The 16,193-nt window shown below is 43.8% G+C and overlaps 1 protein-coding gene across 12 annotated transcripts in view; it reads right to left on the bottom strand.

Moving 5' to 3' along the window:
• TNFRSF11A (TNF receptor superfamily member 11a) overlaps positions 1-16,193 on the bottom strand; it is a 52,535-nt gene that overhangs the window by 20,268 nt on the left and 16,074 nt on the right. For 10 of the 12 annotated variants that reach the window (XM_057504242.1, XM_057504243.1, XM_057504245.1 and 7 more), the window contains 3 exons: positions 8,885-8,966; positions 7,419-7,544; positions 3,892-4,035 (listed from right to left, as the gene is read on the bottom strand). In XM_057504242.1, coding sequence (XP_057360225.1) covers positions 3,892-4,035; positions 7,419-7,544; positions 8,885-8,966 — 352 coding nt within the window. The other 2 variants (XM_036876752.2, XM_057504250.1) reach the window with 1 other exon arrangement.

Here is a 16,193-nt window from a genome sequence, read left to right as displayed (position 1 = left end):
CCTAGCTGGGGAGCCTGCTGTCTGACTGGTTCCAACCAGGCACCTGTCTGCTCTCACCTTTCTGCCTTTGGGCTTACATCAGCCTCAATCTACAGAGAATGGCAGCCCTTCTATTGCTTTTAAGGGAAACTCCTTGTCCTGACCAGCTTAATCTCACCAGTCTAACTATTGGAGTGGCAATAGTTATTGGCAACAAAATTTTCTCAAAATGAACAAAAAACCCTATGGATCTCTTTCTCTTAAACCAAGGGTTGGCAGCAAATGCTCTCTATAAAGGGCCATCTAGTAAATAAATACCTCAGGCTTTGAAGGCCTTCCAATCTCTGCTGCAATTACTTGTGGCATGAAAGCAGTCATAGACATTATGTAAAAAAAAAGATGGATGTGGCTATATTCCAGTAAAACTCTAGTTACACAAACACAAGTGGTGGGATGGATTTCGGACCCCTGCCTTAAACCCTAGCACTGAAAACAGGAATTGACCCTGGTGAGTATACTTTCTTCAGTTCTCTCATATTCCTCATAAACTACGTTATCAAAATAGGAAATGTCTTAGATTTCCTATGTCTCTTACCCTTACTGTAGTGGGCACATGGTGACACTTTGGTAATGCTGATAAGGAAGAACACTGACTATCAGAACCAGGCAACTTGCTGGAGCCAAAACCCCAAATCGCTTTTGAAATTAGTAGCACTTCTGTGATTTATTTGCACGAATGAAACACTACAATAAGAAATCACATTTTCTTTGTCTGAAGTCAAGGGGGAAGTATATTCTTACTTAAGTCTTGATTTCTGCAATTGCCTCAATATGTAAGGTGTCCCTCTTAAGCAATTTGTTTTGCCTTAAAACTAATATTAACAAAAGCCTGGTTCATACATAGTCACTCACATTAATTCAAACAGCTTTTTAGAAGATAAACACACTCTAAGAGTAACCTTAAAAACAGACTTCCTAAGGAGCTGCAAGGCACACATGGCTTTAATGGCATTACTGTCCATACACTTCACTTGACTATCTCCTCTTTGTAACACCGATGTGGCAGAGGCATCCTGCAGGTTCTACATCCCCCACTCTTACTACAAATCCTGCTATGGTGCCAAACCTCTGAGATGCCAAAACAGTGTTGATGGCAGAGCTCTGCCTTCAGAACACCTTAGTACTGATGTAGGGCAGGGAAATGGGACAAGCATCAGGCTATTGTAAAATGTACTTAGTCTGCAGAAAAAGGCCCAGCTTCTTCTTTAACTTAACCTATAGGCTGTACTTCCTTTTCTTCCAAGCCCCTTAATTAATTAAGTAACTTTGTAACCAGGACAGGAGATAGATCTCCAAAGTGTAAATGAACCTCTGTGGATAAAGAATGCCAAGATCTGGGTCAACACAGTCACCTAAATAACCCTATTCTTAAGACAAAACTTCAAAGGAATTATGAATCATCTGGATACATCATGCCTTATACTGTCCCCTACCCAAAAGGCCCTAAAAACGCCAAAGCCCAAACCCTCAAGTGCACCTCCTCGCTGAGGTTGCCCACACTCCCTGTCTTTGAGTGTATACTTTTGCCTTAAATAAAGACTTGTCACTGCTTAACTTACTGCATTTGTCTCTGCGATGTTTCACTGGTAAGTGTCCTTGTTACTTTGCTATTTCATTCTGTTTTCCAGACTTAAGCACAAGTCTTCACTCTGTCTGTGTTCTACTCCAGGTAGGTAGGGAGGGGCTGCTGAGAGCTCTGATTTGGGGCTGCAGGTTCCCATGCCTGGGTGACTCGGACAGGACTGCAGCTGTACAGTCATGCTCTTTAGTAGCCTGCCTGAAAATCTCCTTTCTTTGCTTTGGGAAGTTCTCAGAACACAATCTCATGGCATCCAGTGCTCGGCAGCTCCCCCAAGTCCTGGAGTGGTAGGGGCTCAGTTCCCATGCTGAGCAGGTTCAAGAGGACACTGGACACCAGGTGACCCTGGCTTCAGGGGTTGGCAAGGGTTTTGCCCTATGCCGAACAGGAGTTCAGTGATCTTTCCTTTCCTCCCTCTGCTCTTCCTTGCTCTCTGCTGCCTGCAAGGCCGCTGCCATTCCCTGCTACTCGCTTTAATGAATTCCTGCTTTACCTACACTAGTCCGACCTGTTCAAGAATTCTCTCTTGTCCAGAATCGAAACCTTCCTGCGTACAGGCTGAAGTTTCTCCTAGTGCTTCACCTGGTGTGCAGGGAGAGACCTCCCCAGACGCACCAACCCATAACAGCACAGCTTCTGTCTTTATCTACCAAGGGCAGTGTGACAACAGAAATGGAGCATCTAGGGCCAGGTTGAGTTGTTCTGAATTTAAATACACTGCAAGGTAGGGCAGTGGTGATTTTTCATTCATCCACTTCACCCCTCCACCTGTTTTCAAAGAATGGACCATTCCCAAAAGAACTGGGCAGGCCAAACAGCCATCAGGAAAAAGGCAGCAGCCCCTTTCTTTCCTGCAGGTGACAAACTTGTGGGAAGGCTGTGGGCCTTGTTCAGCTTAGAATTGAAATTCAGAAGGCGGTTAGCCATCCCAGGGAGATTTATTTTAATAATTCAAAAATCAAGTCAAACTTTTCCCAAGAGAAATCTCATCTGGTTGGGTTGATTCATTGGGTAATAAAGACTGGCCATGCCCTTAGACTCTGTGATGGACATTTTCCTCAATATGAATTGAGATGAATAATATTGTTAACTTTCCTAATCCTCTCTAAGTATTCTGGATTAAAACAAGATGCCTTTAAGTGAAAGATTAGCACGTATAAATAATCATTTGTTATATCTTGAAAAAACTGCCTCAGTATACTCTCCGGAAAATGGGAAAGTAAACAACCCTGAGAAACACCTTTCCAAGTTAAAAAAGATTTCTATTTCTTTACTTCCAACAAAACTGAGGACCCACTGAATTCTTAAGTGAGAGAGATCATGAGAAACAACTTTTGATTTCACACCACTATGTGATCCTGGACATACAAATTAGAAGGTGCCGAAAGAATTGAGTGAGACTCCTGTAACTGAAGGGTTTCCTTAGCCATTTAGTTATTTATGTGCACAAGTTTCTCAGCACTTAGTGGAAATAGAATTCATGTTGAATTCAATTACATTTTAGCAATAATTAATATTCAACCATGAACATATGAACTAATTGGAAAAAACTCATGAAGTTCATACAGCATTTACCTTTACAATTGTAGCAAAATATAATGTATCCATTTTTGACAATTGTAGCAACAACTTAGTCCAGAGGAAGTGCTTTTACAACCCTGAGAACCTGGAGTCACAGGAAATTTTGTAAAATTAAGATTTCAAATAGATAGATATTTATGTGGAAGTGTATGAAATGGTGATTAGTAAACTCCCTCCAGGCACAAAAATACGTTAGGATAAAATTCTGTGGGGAAGGTAAAATGCAAACAAACCAAAGGAGGGAAAAGTAAATTTCCAACAGTAGAATTTCCAAAAATAAAATTTCCAAAAATAAAATTAAGGACGATTAGTGCCATTTTAAATGGATGGCGATGTTCTCAAATCAACATGGTATTTAGATTTCACTGAATGTTTTAAAAAGTGTTACTGCTTAAAATTCCCTGGAAAGGAAGTCCTTACCCAACCCTTGAAATTTGTAATAAAAAATGTCAGCTGCCAACTTAAAAAATATACCAGGGGGTGCACGGCTTTCCAAATTTCGGAGGCTTGCAAAAGTTGTAAGTAAAGGGTCTGGGGCCCCCTGCATTGCCCGGAAGAATGCGTTAGGAAGAACCTGTCGCGGGGTCTGTCCTCAAGCTACTCTAGCGCCGCCTGGCGCCGTCCACAGCCCGCTCGGGCCCGCATCCCTGCCCGCCTGCGGAGCGCGCACGGCGCAGGCCCCCAGCCCGTACCCGGGGGCTGGGCGCCGAAGCCCGGCGCGCACTCGGCGTTGCGGCGGCAGCAGTCGCAGTCCGCGCTCCAGTGGTAGCCGGCGGTGCAGGCGCAGCGCCGCGGGGCCGTCCGGTTGCCGGGCTCCACCGCCACCAGGGCCTTGCCTGCGGGAGAGAGACAGGGGCGAGGCAGCGGGGGGAGGCGCACACACCCCTTCCAGGCAGCCCCTCTCCGGCCCTGGCCCGCGACCACCCAGTCCCGGGCCGGGCTGGCTCCGGACGTATCCATCACTCAGGGCACGGGGTGTCAGGAACTCCCCAGGTCCCTCCCACACTTAAAACACCCCAGAAGGCCTTTTAATCTCTCAATAATTAAGAGTCTCGTGCTTTTTATTTTTTAGTCAGATTTCATGTTAGTCGGAAGATGAAGGACTGGGGAATTGATCGTTGACTTTCTGGCTAATACAAAACAGGCTTCACAGGGTCTTGATTTTTAGCAAATTCAAACGTGATAGTAGTATTCTTAATACTAATGCTAGATTGGGCCTAATAGAATCGGGTTTCTTGAAAACTGGGGAATCACCTTGGAATCCTGCAGCGCCACGGGATTATTCAGTTGTGAAAACAGGAGTCATCATGGAATTAGATAAATGGACAAAGTACAGAGGTTGGGCCTGCTGAGGTAGGTGGATTCATCTCTCCCCTTGTTGTCTATTCTCACCACACATAGCAAAGCACTCCCCTTCTAACCCCAAATCTCCGTGCCCTTTCCCGTCTTGGTGGAACAGAGGTAAAGGCTCACACTCACAGTCCAGCCTCCTTATTCTCCCATTCACGTTTGCAATGTCACCTATCGCCTATCACTAACATTTAATTGCAACCCCCAAAGCAATACTCCTGGCACCTCTGCCATCATTATCTGATGCGCAGAGAACAGCAAAAATTTTGAGCCCTGGCTCACTCAGTATGCGTGTTCCCAGCCGAGGTCAGCTGAAGGCCCTCTGCCTTCTTGTTTCTGTTTTCATACTGGAAACAAGTGTCCTATCTGTGGTCTATTTAGTGTCCTGGCTTTCACATGTTTGTGCTTTTTGTGGGTGATTTCACTGCTTAAAATGGCCTGCAAGCATAGCACTCAAATGCTGTCCAGTTTCCTAAGCCCAAGAAAGAAATGATGAATCTGATGGAGAAAATATATGTGCTAGGTAAGCTTTGTTCGGGCATGCATTATAGTGCTGCTGGTTGTGAATTCACTGTTAGTGAATCAAAATATTTATTAAGTGTAGTATCTTTAAACAGAAACACACATAAAAGAAGACTATGTGTTGACTGGCTGACAAAAACATGGACCAGAGGCTCACAGGAGCAGGATTTGCAAATTTAGTGTTTGCGGTGACTTTATGGAACACAACTACTGTGAATAACAAGAATCAACTACATATACACATACACACCCACCCACACTACAAGGCAATAACATATTTCAAACAGACCTTCCATCCCTGGAGAACCCAGCTCACCTGGAATGTCCAAATGGCCCTTGTACTTTATATTTCTGAATACTTACAGGATCTTTGTGTCCCCTTGCAATTCCTACGTTAAAATCCTAACCCCCAGTGTGATGGCATTAGGAGGTAGGGCCTTTGGTGCGTGATTAGGTCATAGGCTGGGGCCCTCATGAATGGATCAGTGCCCTGCTAAGAGACACCCCGGCCCCACCTGCCAGAGCTTGCTTCCAATCTCTCTGCTCTCCACTATGTGAGGACACAGCAAGAAAGTGGATGTCTTGAAACTAAGAAGAGGGCCCTCACCATGAACTCAACTATGCTGGCACCCTGATCTCAGACTTGTAGCCTCCAGAACCATAAGAAATAAATGTTGTCTGTAGTGTTCTTTTATGGCAGCGTGAGCAGACAGGACTGAGTTCCAAGGGAAAACCAACCAGTCAGACAGAACCCTGTTCCTTCCTCAGTGTCTTAAGTTGCAGCCAGCAGCCTATTTCTCATTCCTATTCTTTTCAGACCAGAGCATGGCAAACCTGGAGACATCTCCATTCCTTTCTGTGTCCACTGTCCAAGGCCCCGGTCAGTTCTGCAGGACCAAGGCCAATATGTATAAACATCTACATAATGCCTGGACATGCATGGACAATGTCACTTCCTTGGAAAATTCTAATTCCAGTATCCCACTCAAATGCAAGTGAATGTAAGCCTGTGTGGTGAGGGAAAATGTTGACATATTTTTAAATATCTTAATGCACCATGTTTTGGGCTATAATCAGTTTTGGCAGTAGACAGAATGAATCTTTATTTCCAAGAGACTGCAGTGAGTCAAAGTCATTACTAAGTAGTGGGAAAGAAAAAAAGACTTGATCAGATGCTTCTGCTCAGTGGAGTTTCCATGTAACCTTCTCTGGCCAAAATCTACCAGTTGTCTCTAATAGATTAGAAAATGAGGATGCTGAAAAAAAAAAAGAGAAAGAAAGAAAACCTATTTCCTAGTTCTATCCATTGAAAAAGACCTATAAACAAGGATCAGTCCAACATCAATAAGCCTTCTAGTGCCTGAACTGAGGTTGCTATGTCTGATGCTCTGCTGAAAGCAATCAGGAATCCTCGGAGAAATGGCTGATTCTGGGTTTAGGGCAGGAAGTGTCCGAGATAAGCCTAAGCATGGGAGCTCTTAAAGACACCTGGGGTCACCTCAAAAGACTAGGGGACCACCTGGAAGAGGTGAGACAATCTGAGGACCAGTAAAACCAGTAACCTGCAATAGACTGAAATATCTCAAATACCTCAAATATATCTAAATATGTGAGTCATATTATTCATACAAATCCTTTTAGAAAGATTGGGTGATCAAATCATTATTTTGAAAAGCAATAAATAAAGTTACAATCATTCTGCCTTTCCTGGTTATACTATACTTCAGGGTAACATACAGTTGATGAGGGAAGTTTCTCTTTATAAAGCATTCCAGTTAAAAAATGAAGAAGGAATGACAAAATGAGAACACCACTTCTCTGCAGCCCCTAAGAAAATGGATCTAGGCCATAATCATCAGTAGCTGCTAATAAACAAAAGAGAAAAACAGCTACGATATATACAGTAACTACATCATGCCAACAGTGAAGGAGTTTCACCAGAAACAAACAAAAACCCCACACTAAATTCTGTACTTGATCTTAGCCAAAAGGCTAAGAAGCAATACAAACCAGATTCTGATCAGCCATCTAGATCTAACAACCTTACAGGAAATACAGGAGACAGAAGAATGTGCTAGAGGATGCCAAGGGAACGTGACCAGCGAATATCAGACTGGAAACTCCACAGGACTGACAGCAGGGTTTCTTCAACAAATAAACTGAATGGGGAGAAGAAACAAAGAGGGAAAGGAATCTCTAGCTGAAGACTTGAGAGATCTATTTTGATCCTGATTCCTATACACGAACTATAATTTTTAAAAAATTTGAGGCAAAGAAACAAATCCATGACAGCACCGCTATATTTAAAAATATCATTCACACACTTCCCACTGGTTGACTGACTCACCTGTATCGCAAACTTTATGCAGCAAGCATTTATCTTCTTCGTTCCAAGTGTCCAAGTATTCATCAGGGCCACAGGGCAGACATACACTTTCAGAGGTTGTAGTGCATTTGGAAGACATGTACTTTCCTTAAATTAGAAGGCAGAAAATGTGCCAATCACCCAATTTGGGCAGAAATACCCAAAACACCAAAAAGCAACAAAAATGCACCAATCTACTGGACCACTTCCATGACCATGATCCCAGGAAGTCCCCCAAAGACAATATGATACATAAACGATGCCACATCTCACAGTGATGAGCTCCTCATCCCTCCCATCCAGCTAAAACAGCACCTCCTGGGTTGGCTGCCCATGGTCATAGCAGCCTGTTAGTTCTTCCAAGTAAAAAAAATCACTGTTTCTACCCAAAACCTCTACTAAGGAAAAGAACAATGGTTTTAAAACTGATGCCTGCACAACTTGAGGGGTCCCCTGGGGGCTAAGCAAGAGGAACCTTATCTTACCCCTCCTCTCCCATCTTCAGAATCCCTCTGTCAACCTGGTAAACTTCTTTTGCCCAACATACATTGTGGGCTCATGATGAACTTAACTACAGAGCACTACACACACACACACACACACACACACAGAGGCACACATACAGACACACACAGATACACAGAAGCACACATACAGACACACACAGATACACACAGACACACACACATATACAAAGACACACACAGATACAGGCACACACACAGAGACAGACACACACACAAGCACACACAGAGACACACAGAGACACACACACACACACATATATACACATCACTGGATCTTGCTTCTTCACACCCGAGACATATTTGTAGCTGAAACATCTAAAGGATCTATTTATAATGTAAATACCTTTCCTCAAAGACACCCTCCCCACCCCAGAACAATGAACGAGTGAGGACCTGTGGACTTAGGGATCCCCTGCAGCTGCAAAAATACTTGGCCACGTTCTGGCAAAACGACTTTGGGGAAGTGGTAACCGGTCCACCTTCTACTCCTCGGCAGGTATGTGAGGAGAAGGTATAACAGGGTTTAGGCAATTTTCAGCAGCAACAATTCCAGCATGGTTATCAAAAAATAAAATTCTGTGAAAATATACTTGTAAAAACTTATCTACATTTTGAGAGTTTGAATCACAAGGTGCTAAAACATGGTTCTGAAAACCTCTTGCTCTCTCAAGAAAGAGTGTTTTGGAAAACTGTGTTCTAGCATGAATCAAATACTTTTTATTTGCTTTTGATTTTTAAGTGATTTTATCTATTGAGAGAAAAGATTTGTCTAAAGAGTGACATACATTATTACCTGTCAGAAAAAGTCTATTCAACTTCCTTTTGCATCTGTCTGGATAGAAATCATTACTTAGATTTAAAAAATAAACAAAAGCCCCACCCGCTTTTCAGTGCTCATCCAGGTTGCTCAGAAGTACAAACCTGGTTCACATTTATTACAGCATCGTCCAAAATGCTCATAATGCCTCTGACTCGTACATGGAGGGGTGATCTGAAAAGTGACCTGAAACAAAAAGTGACATCAGGTAGAGATTATGCACAAGTTCTTTCTGGATAAAACACCAAGTGAATCACTGAACTACATGTCCAAAAAACATAAGAAAACATAAACTGTCCTGAAATTGTCCTATATAATATCATCCCCCCAAAAAATATCACTTTCCTGTTCTAGTCCATTTCCTCCTAAGAATATATAGTACTAATATCTAGAAAATAAAAATGTGTTTGGGAACCAAAAAAAAAAAAGAACATATAAAACCAACTGATAACAGCATAAAACCCATTTAAGCATTTGCAAATACTTTGGTTATGCTCATGATAATATGATAAATTATAGTCACACAGTGGGCCATACGCTCAGTCAACAGTGGTCAAAAACTGTAGGAGAACATAAGGAGGCCCCTTCATGCGGATTATACCAGGGATGTCAAATTTGGTCTTACAAGCTCTCTCTGATTTTTAACAGATGTCTAATAGTGCTTACCTTTTAAAAATTTAAACATGCAGAGAATTTTAAAAAGTGGGGTAGCAGGGTGTTAAAGGAGTGGTGTGGGCTTGGAGCTCTCACTTCCAACCACCTGCTGGCTGAGGGGCCCCAGGTGAGCTTCTTCAGCTTTTTGAGCCTCTGTTTCCTTTCTGTTTGATCCTAATACAAATACTGATTCCCAGATCTATCCATCTAAATAAAACAAAGCGAAACAAAAAGCCAAGTCCCCTCCAATCACTTGGAGATTCTTACCAGTTGGCCACAGAAAGCCCTTTTCCTCATCAGCTTTCTCAGTGTGAGAAAATGACAAACTCCTGTTGACAGGCAGTCATGTTAGAAATCGAACTGAACAGCCGGGTTTAGCTGAACAGACATCAAATGCATACCAAGGGTCCAGTTCGACGGATCCAAAATCACAAACCCTGCCCTCGAGGGCCATGCAGACCACAGGGTGTGTGCCACCGGGCAGGCAGAGGGGCCCCTCCCTCAGCAGAGGAAGGCCCCGGAAGGTGTCCTAAGGGGCGTGATAAGTGAGCTCAGTCTACAGGGTAAGTAGAAATCGGCCAGATAAGTATGAAGAAACTGGCAGGTGGGAGTAGGGGGGAGAGACAAGGATAACATTTTTAAGGCAGTGTGAAACAGTTCCAACAGAGGCACCGAGGTCTGCATGGCAGGTGGAGTGGGCAGGGGTGGCAGTGGGGACCGTCAGCAGCATGGTGGGAGAGGAGGACAATGATGGTCAGACTCTCAGCTGACTTCATCTGCATATGAAAGGTGTAGAAATAGTATGGAATAGAAGCAGCCATGCATCCCCAAATACCTCACTTATGGAAGGAAGTTTTATAAAGACGCCACCACACCCAGAAAACCCTAGGCTAGCTGAGTGCGATGTGCAGATGTTGGGGATGCAACCAATACTGACCTTGCTGACCTCACCCTGGCCAGGCCAAGGGCTCTCAAGACAGATGGGGAGCAGGGGCGGTTACTTTGAGGTGTTCCAGGGGCCGGGTGTGCCAGGAAGGCTGTATTTGGACTTGCTTTCTAGACCTGGCTAACACTCCCTGTGGATGTGGGATAATGCAAATTGGATGTTCCCCATAAATTCACCGCAAGATGGGCTTAAGGACAGTGCAGTGAGCCCAGAGGAAATTAGGAAGGATGACCTAACAGAAACCACCCCACCTCTCCTTCTTACGTTTTTCTGGTTTTATAGGAATCTGTTTATCTGCAGGCAGCTCTTGTCTGTGTCTAGTAGTAAGACACGCACATGGAAAAAAGATGAACAGAAACAAATGATAAAGCTGAGTGTAGCAATACAGATTTTACCTAACAGAGAGGATGTGCTTCAGCCTAACGATATGTGACCCCCTCTGCAATGCTGATGACTATAGCAAACGAGAGAAATACGTGGTTGGGCCGTAGTTCAGATGATAAAGATTACCGATTGCTTCTGACCCGTAAGATATCTGCAACAGTCTCTGTAAGATCAGTGCATCCTTGTGCCACAGGAAGGTTCTCTCTAGGGGAATTTGGAAAAGGAGCACTGTCAGAGGCTACTGGCCATGTCTGGGGCTCCACATCCTGGTTCCTGTGTGCATCATCTGACCTGAGCATGTGGATCACGTATTTACATGCTTAAGATGGTGGCTGTGATTCTTTTAATCCATTTATCATATAACCCAGGAGCTTTTCACCTCCTGGGAAAAACGGGGAGGCCACTGATTCCAGAAGTGGGCAGTTACCCTGGCTCTTAAAGAGATTTTCACAGATTCTTCCTTAGAGTTCATTTCTCTCTCCTAAGCTTACTAATGTTATCCCTGGACTTGTCTCTTTTTTCTGAAATTGAGATACAATCCACAATGTATAAAGTTCACCCTTTAAAAGGGTGCAGTTCAGTGGTTTTTAGCACGTTCATGAGGTTATGCGACCCCCACCACTATCTGATCCCAGAACATTGTCATCACCCCCAAACGGCCATGACTGCTTGTCACAGATACAGGATCACAGATCTTTGAAGAAGAAGCAGCAATTTTGCTACTGGGAAACTTTGCAATGGTGAGGTGGAAGAGCATTGGTAATAATCCAATTTAAGGCACAATTTAAACTGAGTACTATTTTGTTTTTGAGTTAACATTATTCGCAAGGAATCTTCAAACCTCCAAAATGGCAATAAATACACAACTTAAAAAGCAACATCCGTACATAGATGTATTTAAGGAAATGTGATCTGGGATAAATAAAAAGAATCTGGAAAACTCTCCTTAGGAGGCACGCACATGCAGGAGAAGGCCAGACATGACTTTATTTGTCCATTTTCCTCTTCTGTCCCAGTTTTCTGCTACCAACCTTCTTTTCCTGCACCTGCAGCTGCAGCTCTAGGATGAGCCCTGTGTGGGAGGCCCTGCAGCTCCCCAGGCTTTGCACAGCCTGTAAGGCCTGCCTTGTGCCGTCTCACTCCGATTCCATTCTCCACTCTCAGGAAAGGGCCAGGCTCCCTGTTTGCTCCCTGGGTTGCTGTCCCTGGATTTGGAACTATTAGGAAATCCAGATCTCTGACGCCCTGGTCTGTCTTGCTTCTGATGGTCCGCTGAGGGCTTTCTTGAAGCTATAGGCCAGGCTGGCTTTGCCTGCCTGACCCCCAGATTCCAAGTCCCTGAGTCCCATGCTTGGGCTCAGTTTCCAGTTAGCCTGCACTGGGTCTCCTTCATGACAATCTCCCTCTGCCTGGATGGCCTGCCAGGTACATCCTCGGAGGGCCATTTTTTTATATGAATGAACAGATGCATGTCAGCCCCTCCCAGTCTGACCACTCCTTTTTGCTTATAGGATTCTAGTTGTGACACCTACCATCTCAAGAGCAGCTGGGGCTTGTCCCCAGGCTGCTTGAGCCCCACCTAGTCCTCTGGCCCTCTGCTCTCCTTCCAACTGCTCAGAATTTGGACCTGACTCCACACTCCAAAACCACGCCCCCACTGGTTGTGAGGGGGTGGCTATTACCATTGGGAGCAATCCCAGGAAGGCAGTATTTGGTAAAACCATGTTCCTGCTTAAGTGTTAGGGTAGTACATTCCCCCAGGACTGGGGAATTTAGCATAAGGCTGCAGATTTTCAGTTAACGGGTGATTTTGCCAACTACCTAGTCTCTTTGCCCAAGAAGTACCAATAGAAGGCCTCTGGTAATAGAGTTGAAATGTATAAATGTTTAGTTATCTGTATTTTCTTCCAGTTCCTCACCTTTAAGATTGACCTGTTTCCTTCTAAAACAACAGAGCTTTTGAGCCACACTTGTTTTCCTTAAATAAATAAAGCAGAACCACTTTTAAAATTTCCATTTATGGAATAAAGAATACAGCCACATGACACAAAATTCAAAAGGCACAAGAGGTATTGGGGAAGGCTCACTCCTACACTTCTCCCCACAGGTACCAGGGTCACCATTTTCTTGGGCACCCTTCCGGTGTGAAGGAGAATGACTCGTGAGAACTGACCTGCTGGGGAGAACATTCTACAGAGCAGCTGCCTTGGAGGCCAACACTTGCATTTTGAGGAATACAGTCTGACTTACGGCACTTAGAAGTCTTCAAAATAAAAAGAGCCATGTATTGACAGGGTCCTACCACAGCTCTTCATCAATAAACTACAAAAACTATGGCTCACAGAATTTACATCAGCTAACCTTTATTTTCTAAAAGACTTCCCCAGAATTAATAAGAAACACTAGAATCTATTTACAGCAAATATCCTTTATGCTCCCTTCCCCTATACAAATTCCTTTGAAAATCTAAAAAGAAAGGAGTTAAAATGGCAAGAAGATACATTTAATTTATTTGTCTTCCGTTGCCTCAATTTCTTGTCTGTTTTATGTCATGTGTATATTTGTCTTAGGGCATACAGTCTGGTGTTTATTTTAGTGACTGACAAATTCTTCTGGAATAAGGTTTTGAGAGGTAGGAGGAAGATAATAAGGTGTGAATCAAGCTTGTCTTTATAAAGCTACATGGATTTATTTCCTGATGCAAAGTCATGCTGGGCCTAATTCTGAAAAACCCTAAGCTGAAGAAACATCGTATTTCTGCCAACAGAGCTGCAGAATCTGGTGAACCTGTATTTAGAATCCTGTAGGGAAGGTGACTTAAATATTTGTTTTTGGTGCTATTAATCAATGCACTTGTAGTGAAAGTTATTATGGATACTAAAATTATTTTTTTGCTCTACTAAAAATCCAGGCTGACATATAACAAAGCAGAATGAAGCTTGGCCCCTTATGTCAAATCAAGGGGAAAAGAACCCAACCCAGAAAAACAGATGAGGGATTTTTCCATAGATCTTATTTTACAAAATCTCATCCATTACTATATTTGAGAATTTGGCTATAATTGAAGTAAAGATGGTATCAGATTTCTGAATGTTACAGTGTAACTGAAAGAGGTGGTTTTTGTTAAGAGAGAGACTATTAAATGTGAAAGTAACACCTCATTTGATAATCTTGCTGCCCTTGGGGAAAAAAAATCCTTAAAGAACAACAAGACTGAAACTGGTCCTACCCAGAATGAATACAAATAAATTACAGGTGACCTGTGTCCCCCAGAACACCAAGAGAGCTTCGTCACTATGACAGCTTCACGCCAGGAAATAGTTTCTCTCTGAATCCTTTTTTTTTCTTTTTTGGAACAAATAAATAACAAACAAGTAAAAGGTAGCATGAACCGATCAGAGTAACCTACAGACAAATGCTGTCTCTTCCTGTCCATTTCTTCGAATGTCTTTTTTCTCAGCTAGCCGAGAAGGTAGGCCAGAGAGAGGGCCTAGTGTCTGCTCACAAACGCTCCCATCAGGGAGTCGAAAGGCAGGCCCTTGCAGCCGAGGTTCTGCAGGGCCTTTGCAGCTTTGCCGCTGTCTTGGCCCATCTTCTCCAGAAGCGCCCGGACATCCTTCTCTATTTTACCTAGCTTTTTGTTCTTGATCGCCGCACAGTCATGTGTCTGAATGGAAAGACAGCATCCCCCGCCGTGCTTCTCAGTTACAAGCACATAACTGGGAGTGGAAATGACACAGGAGTCATTTGTTGCTCTGACTGGGCAGCTTTCTATAGAAAAAAGAAAAATTAATACTAACTGAAATGCAGTCTAACATGCCAAACGTAGGACCTCAGGAGAGCAGGGGTGGGGGCTGGGAGAACGTGAGAGGGGAGCAGGGGTTTGGGGCCTGGCCAGGCGGCCCCCTGGGCACAGCAAGTGGGCTACTCGACTACCCAGCGCAGTCTCAGAACTGAGCTTCTGGTCTGGTCCAGAGACAACATCGCCTGACATTCCTTTATTAAAACTGTCCACCTTCCTACAATTTGAGGACAAGGTGGAAAAAAGCCAATTCTAAGCCTTCCTCTCATCACCTTTAAATGGGGCTAATAATTGTGCCAATTCCCCGCAGTGAGGATCTGATGTGGTCATTTATATAAAGATTTAGCATTGGCAATATTCAGTAAAAATGAAGGCTCTCCGTCCTGCCTCTGAACCTAAAGACCTTTCCGGTAGGTGTGGCTGGGAGCATGAAGTGAGGTAATGGCGTTGCTCCCTTAGCGCAGCGTGCACACCGGCCGGCAGCCGGGGGTCGGGTGGGAGATGCTCACAGGCACACCTGAGCAGAATCAGTGAGCATCAGTCACGTGTCATTCCCGGAGGGGGACAGGGAAGCGCGTCACCGGAAAAGGGGGAGAGGGTGGCAAAGAGACAGTGGGGACCTGTGGGGAAGCTCTGACATTTGCCCCAGCGCCCCGTCCCTGGTTTCACGTGACCTCGCTGTGACCAACAAAGCTCATGGCAGAGGATTTCAGCTGGGCGCTTGGAAACGAGGTGTTTTTAATCAGAGGTTTGCGTGTTTCATTTCACGTAAAGAAGAGCTTTTTCTTGGGACTGAAATTGTGAGGTGCAGTCTGAGTCACGTCAGTGGTTTTCTGTCGGGGGCTCAGGGACAAAGCCACGCGTGGATGGGGGCAGAGACAGTGCATTCGGGGCGGCATCTGCTGATAAAGAGGCTGCGGGAGTTGGTCTGTCAGTGACGTCTGGTAACTAGGGCATAACTGAGTTAGGACCATGCGCCCTTCTAGATACTTTCATTTTAAATAAACCTGATAGAATTTCAAGCTTATAGATTTACAGAGAAATAATCATTTTTCTTTTGTACAAAGCAAAGCTTCACATTTCATACTTCAGAACAACCTGATAGAGGCACCTATGAAGATAGTATGTTATAAATTAAAGAGACAAAGAGAGTAAAGGAGCAGCTTTTGGGATCTCCCGACAGATCACCTGGTACACTCTCTGGGGTGTGTTCACCCCCCTTGAGAGACCACTGAACTATGAACACATTAAAAAACTTGGAGTCCCTAAGTTACAACAGCCAGGTACTTGGCCTAAATCATAATGGAAGTGGATTCAGAGAATCGGAGGGTTTAAACAGAAGACCCCTTTAGTGTTTAAAATACAATTAATTTCCCAGAAATATATTTTACACACAATTCTGGAAAAAAATCTGCAGAAATGAGGCTCAGGTATCCTCTGACTGATACAGTATGAAAAGCTGTGTCTAGTTTGAGAGCTTATGAAGAAAATTATGACTGTCACATATACTATTACAACTAACCTGCCACTCAAGGACTTGGGGCATTCCGTAATGTACTTTATGAATGTGTTTCTAGTGATTAAGAGTATTCAAAACTCCAACTCGAAGGCATGGCATTCATTACAG

The sequence above is a fragment of the Manis pentadactyla genome, chromosome 6 (genome assembly GCF_030020395.1).
Source record: "Manis pentadactyla isolate mManPen7 chromosome 6, mManPen7.hap1, whole genome shotgun sequence".
NCBI lineage: Eukaryota > Metazoa > Chordata > Mammalia > Pholidota > Manidae > Manis > Manis pentadactyla.
This window is presented reverse-complemented; position numbering and strand designations above follow the sequence as displayed.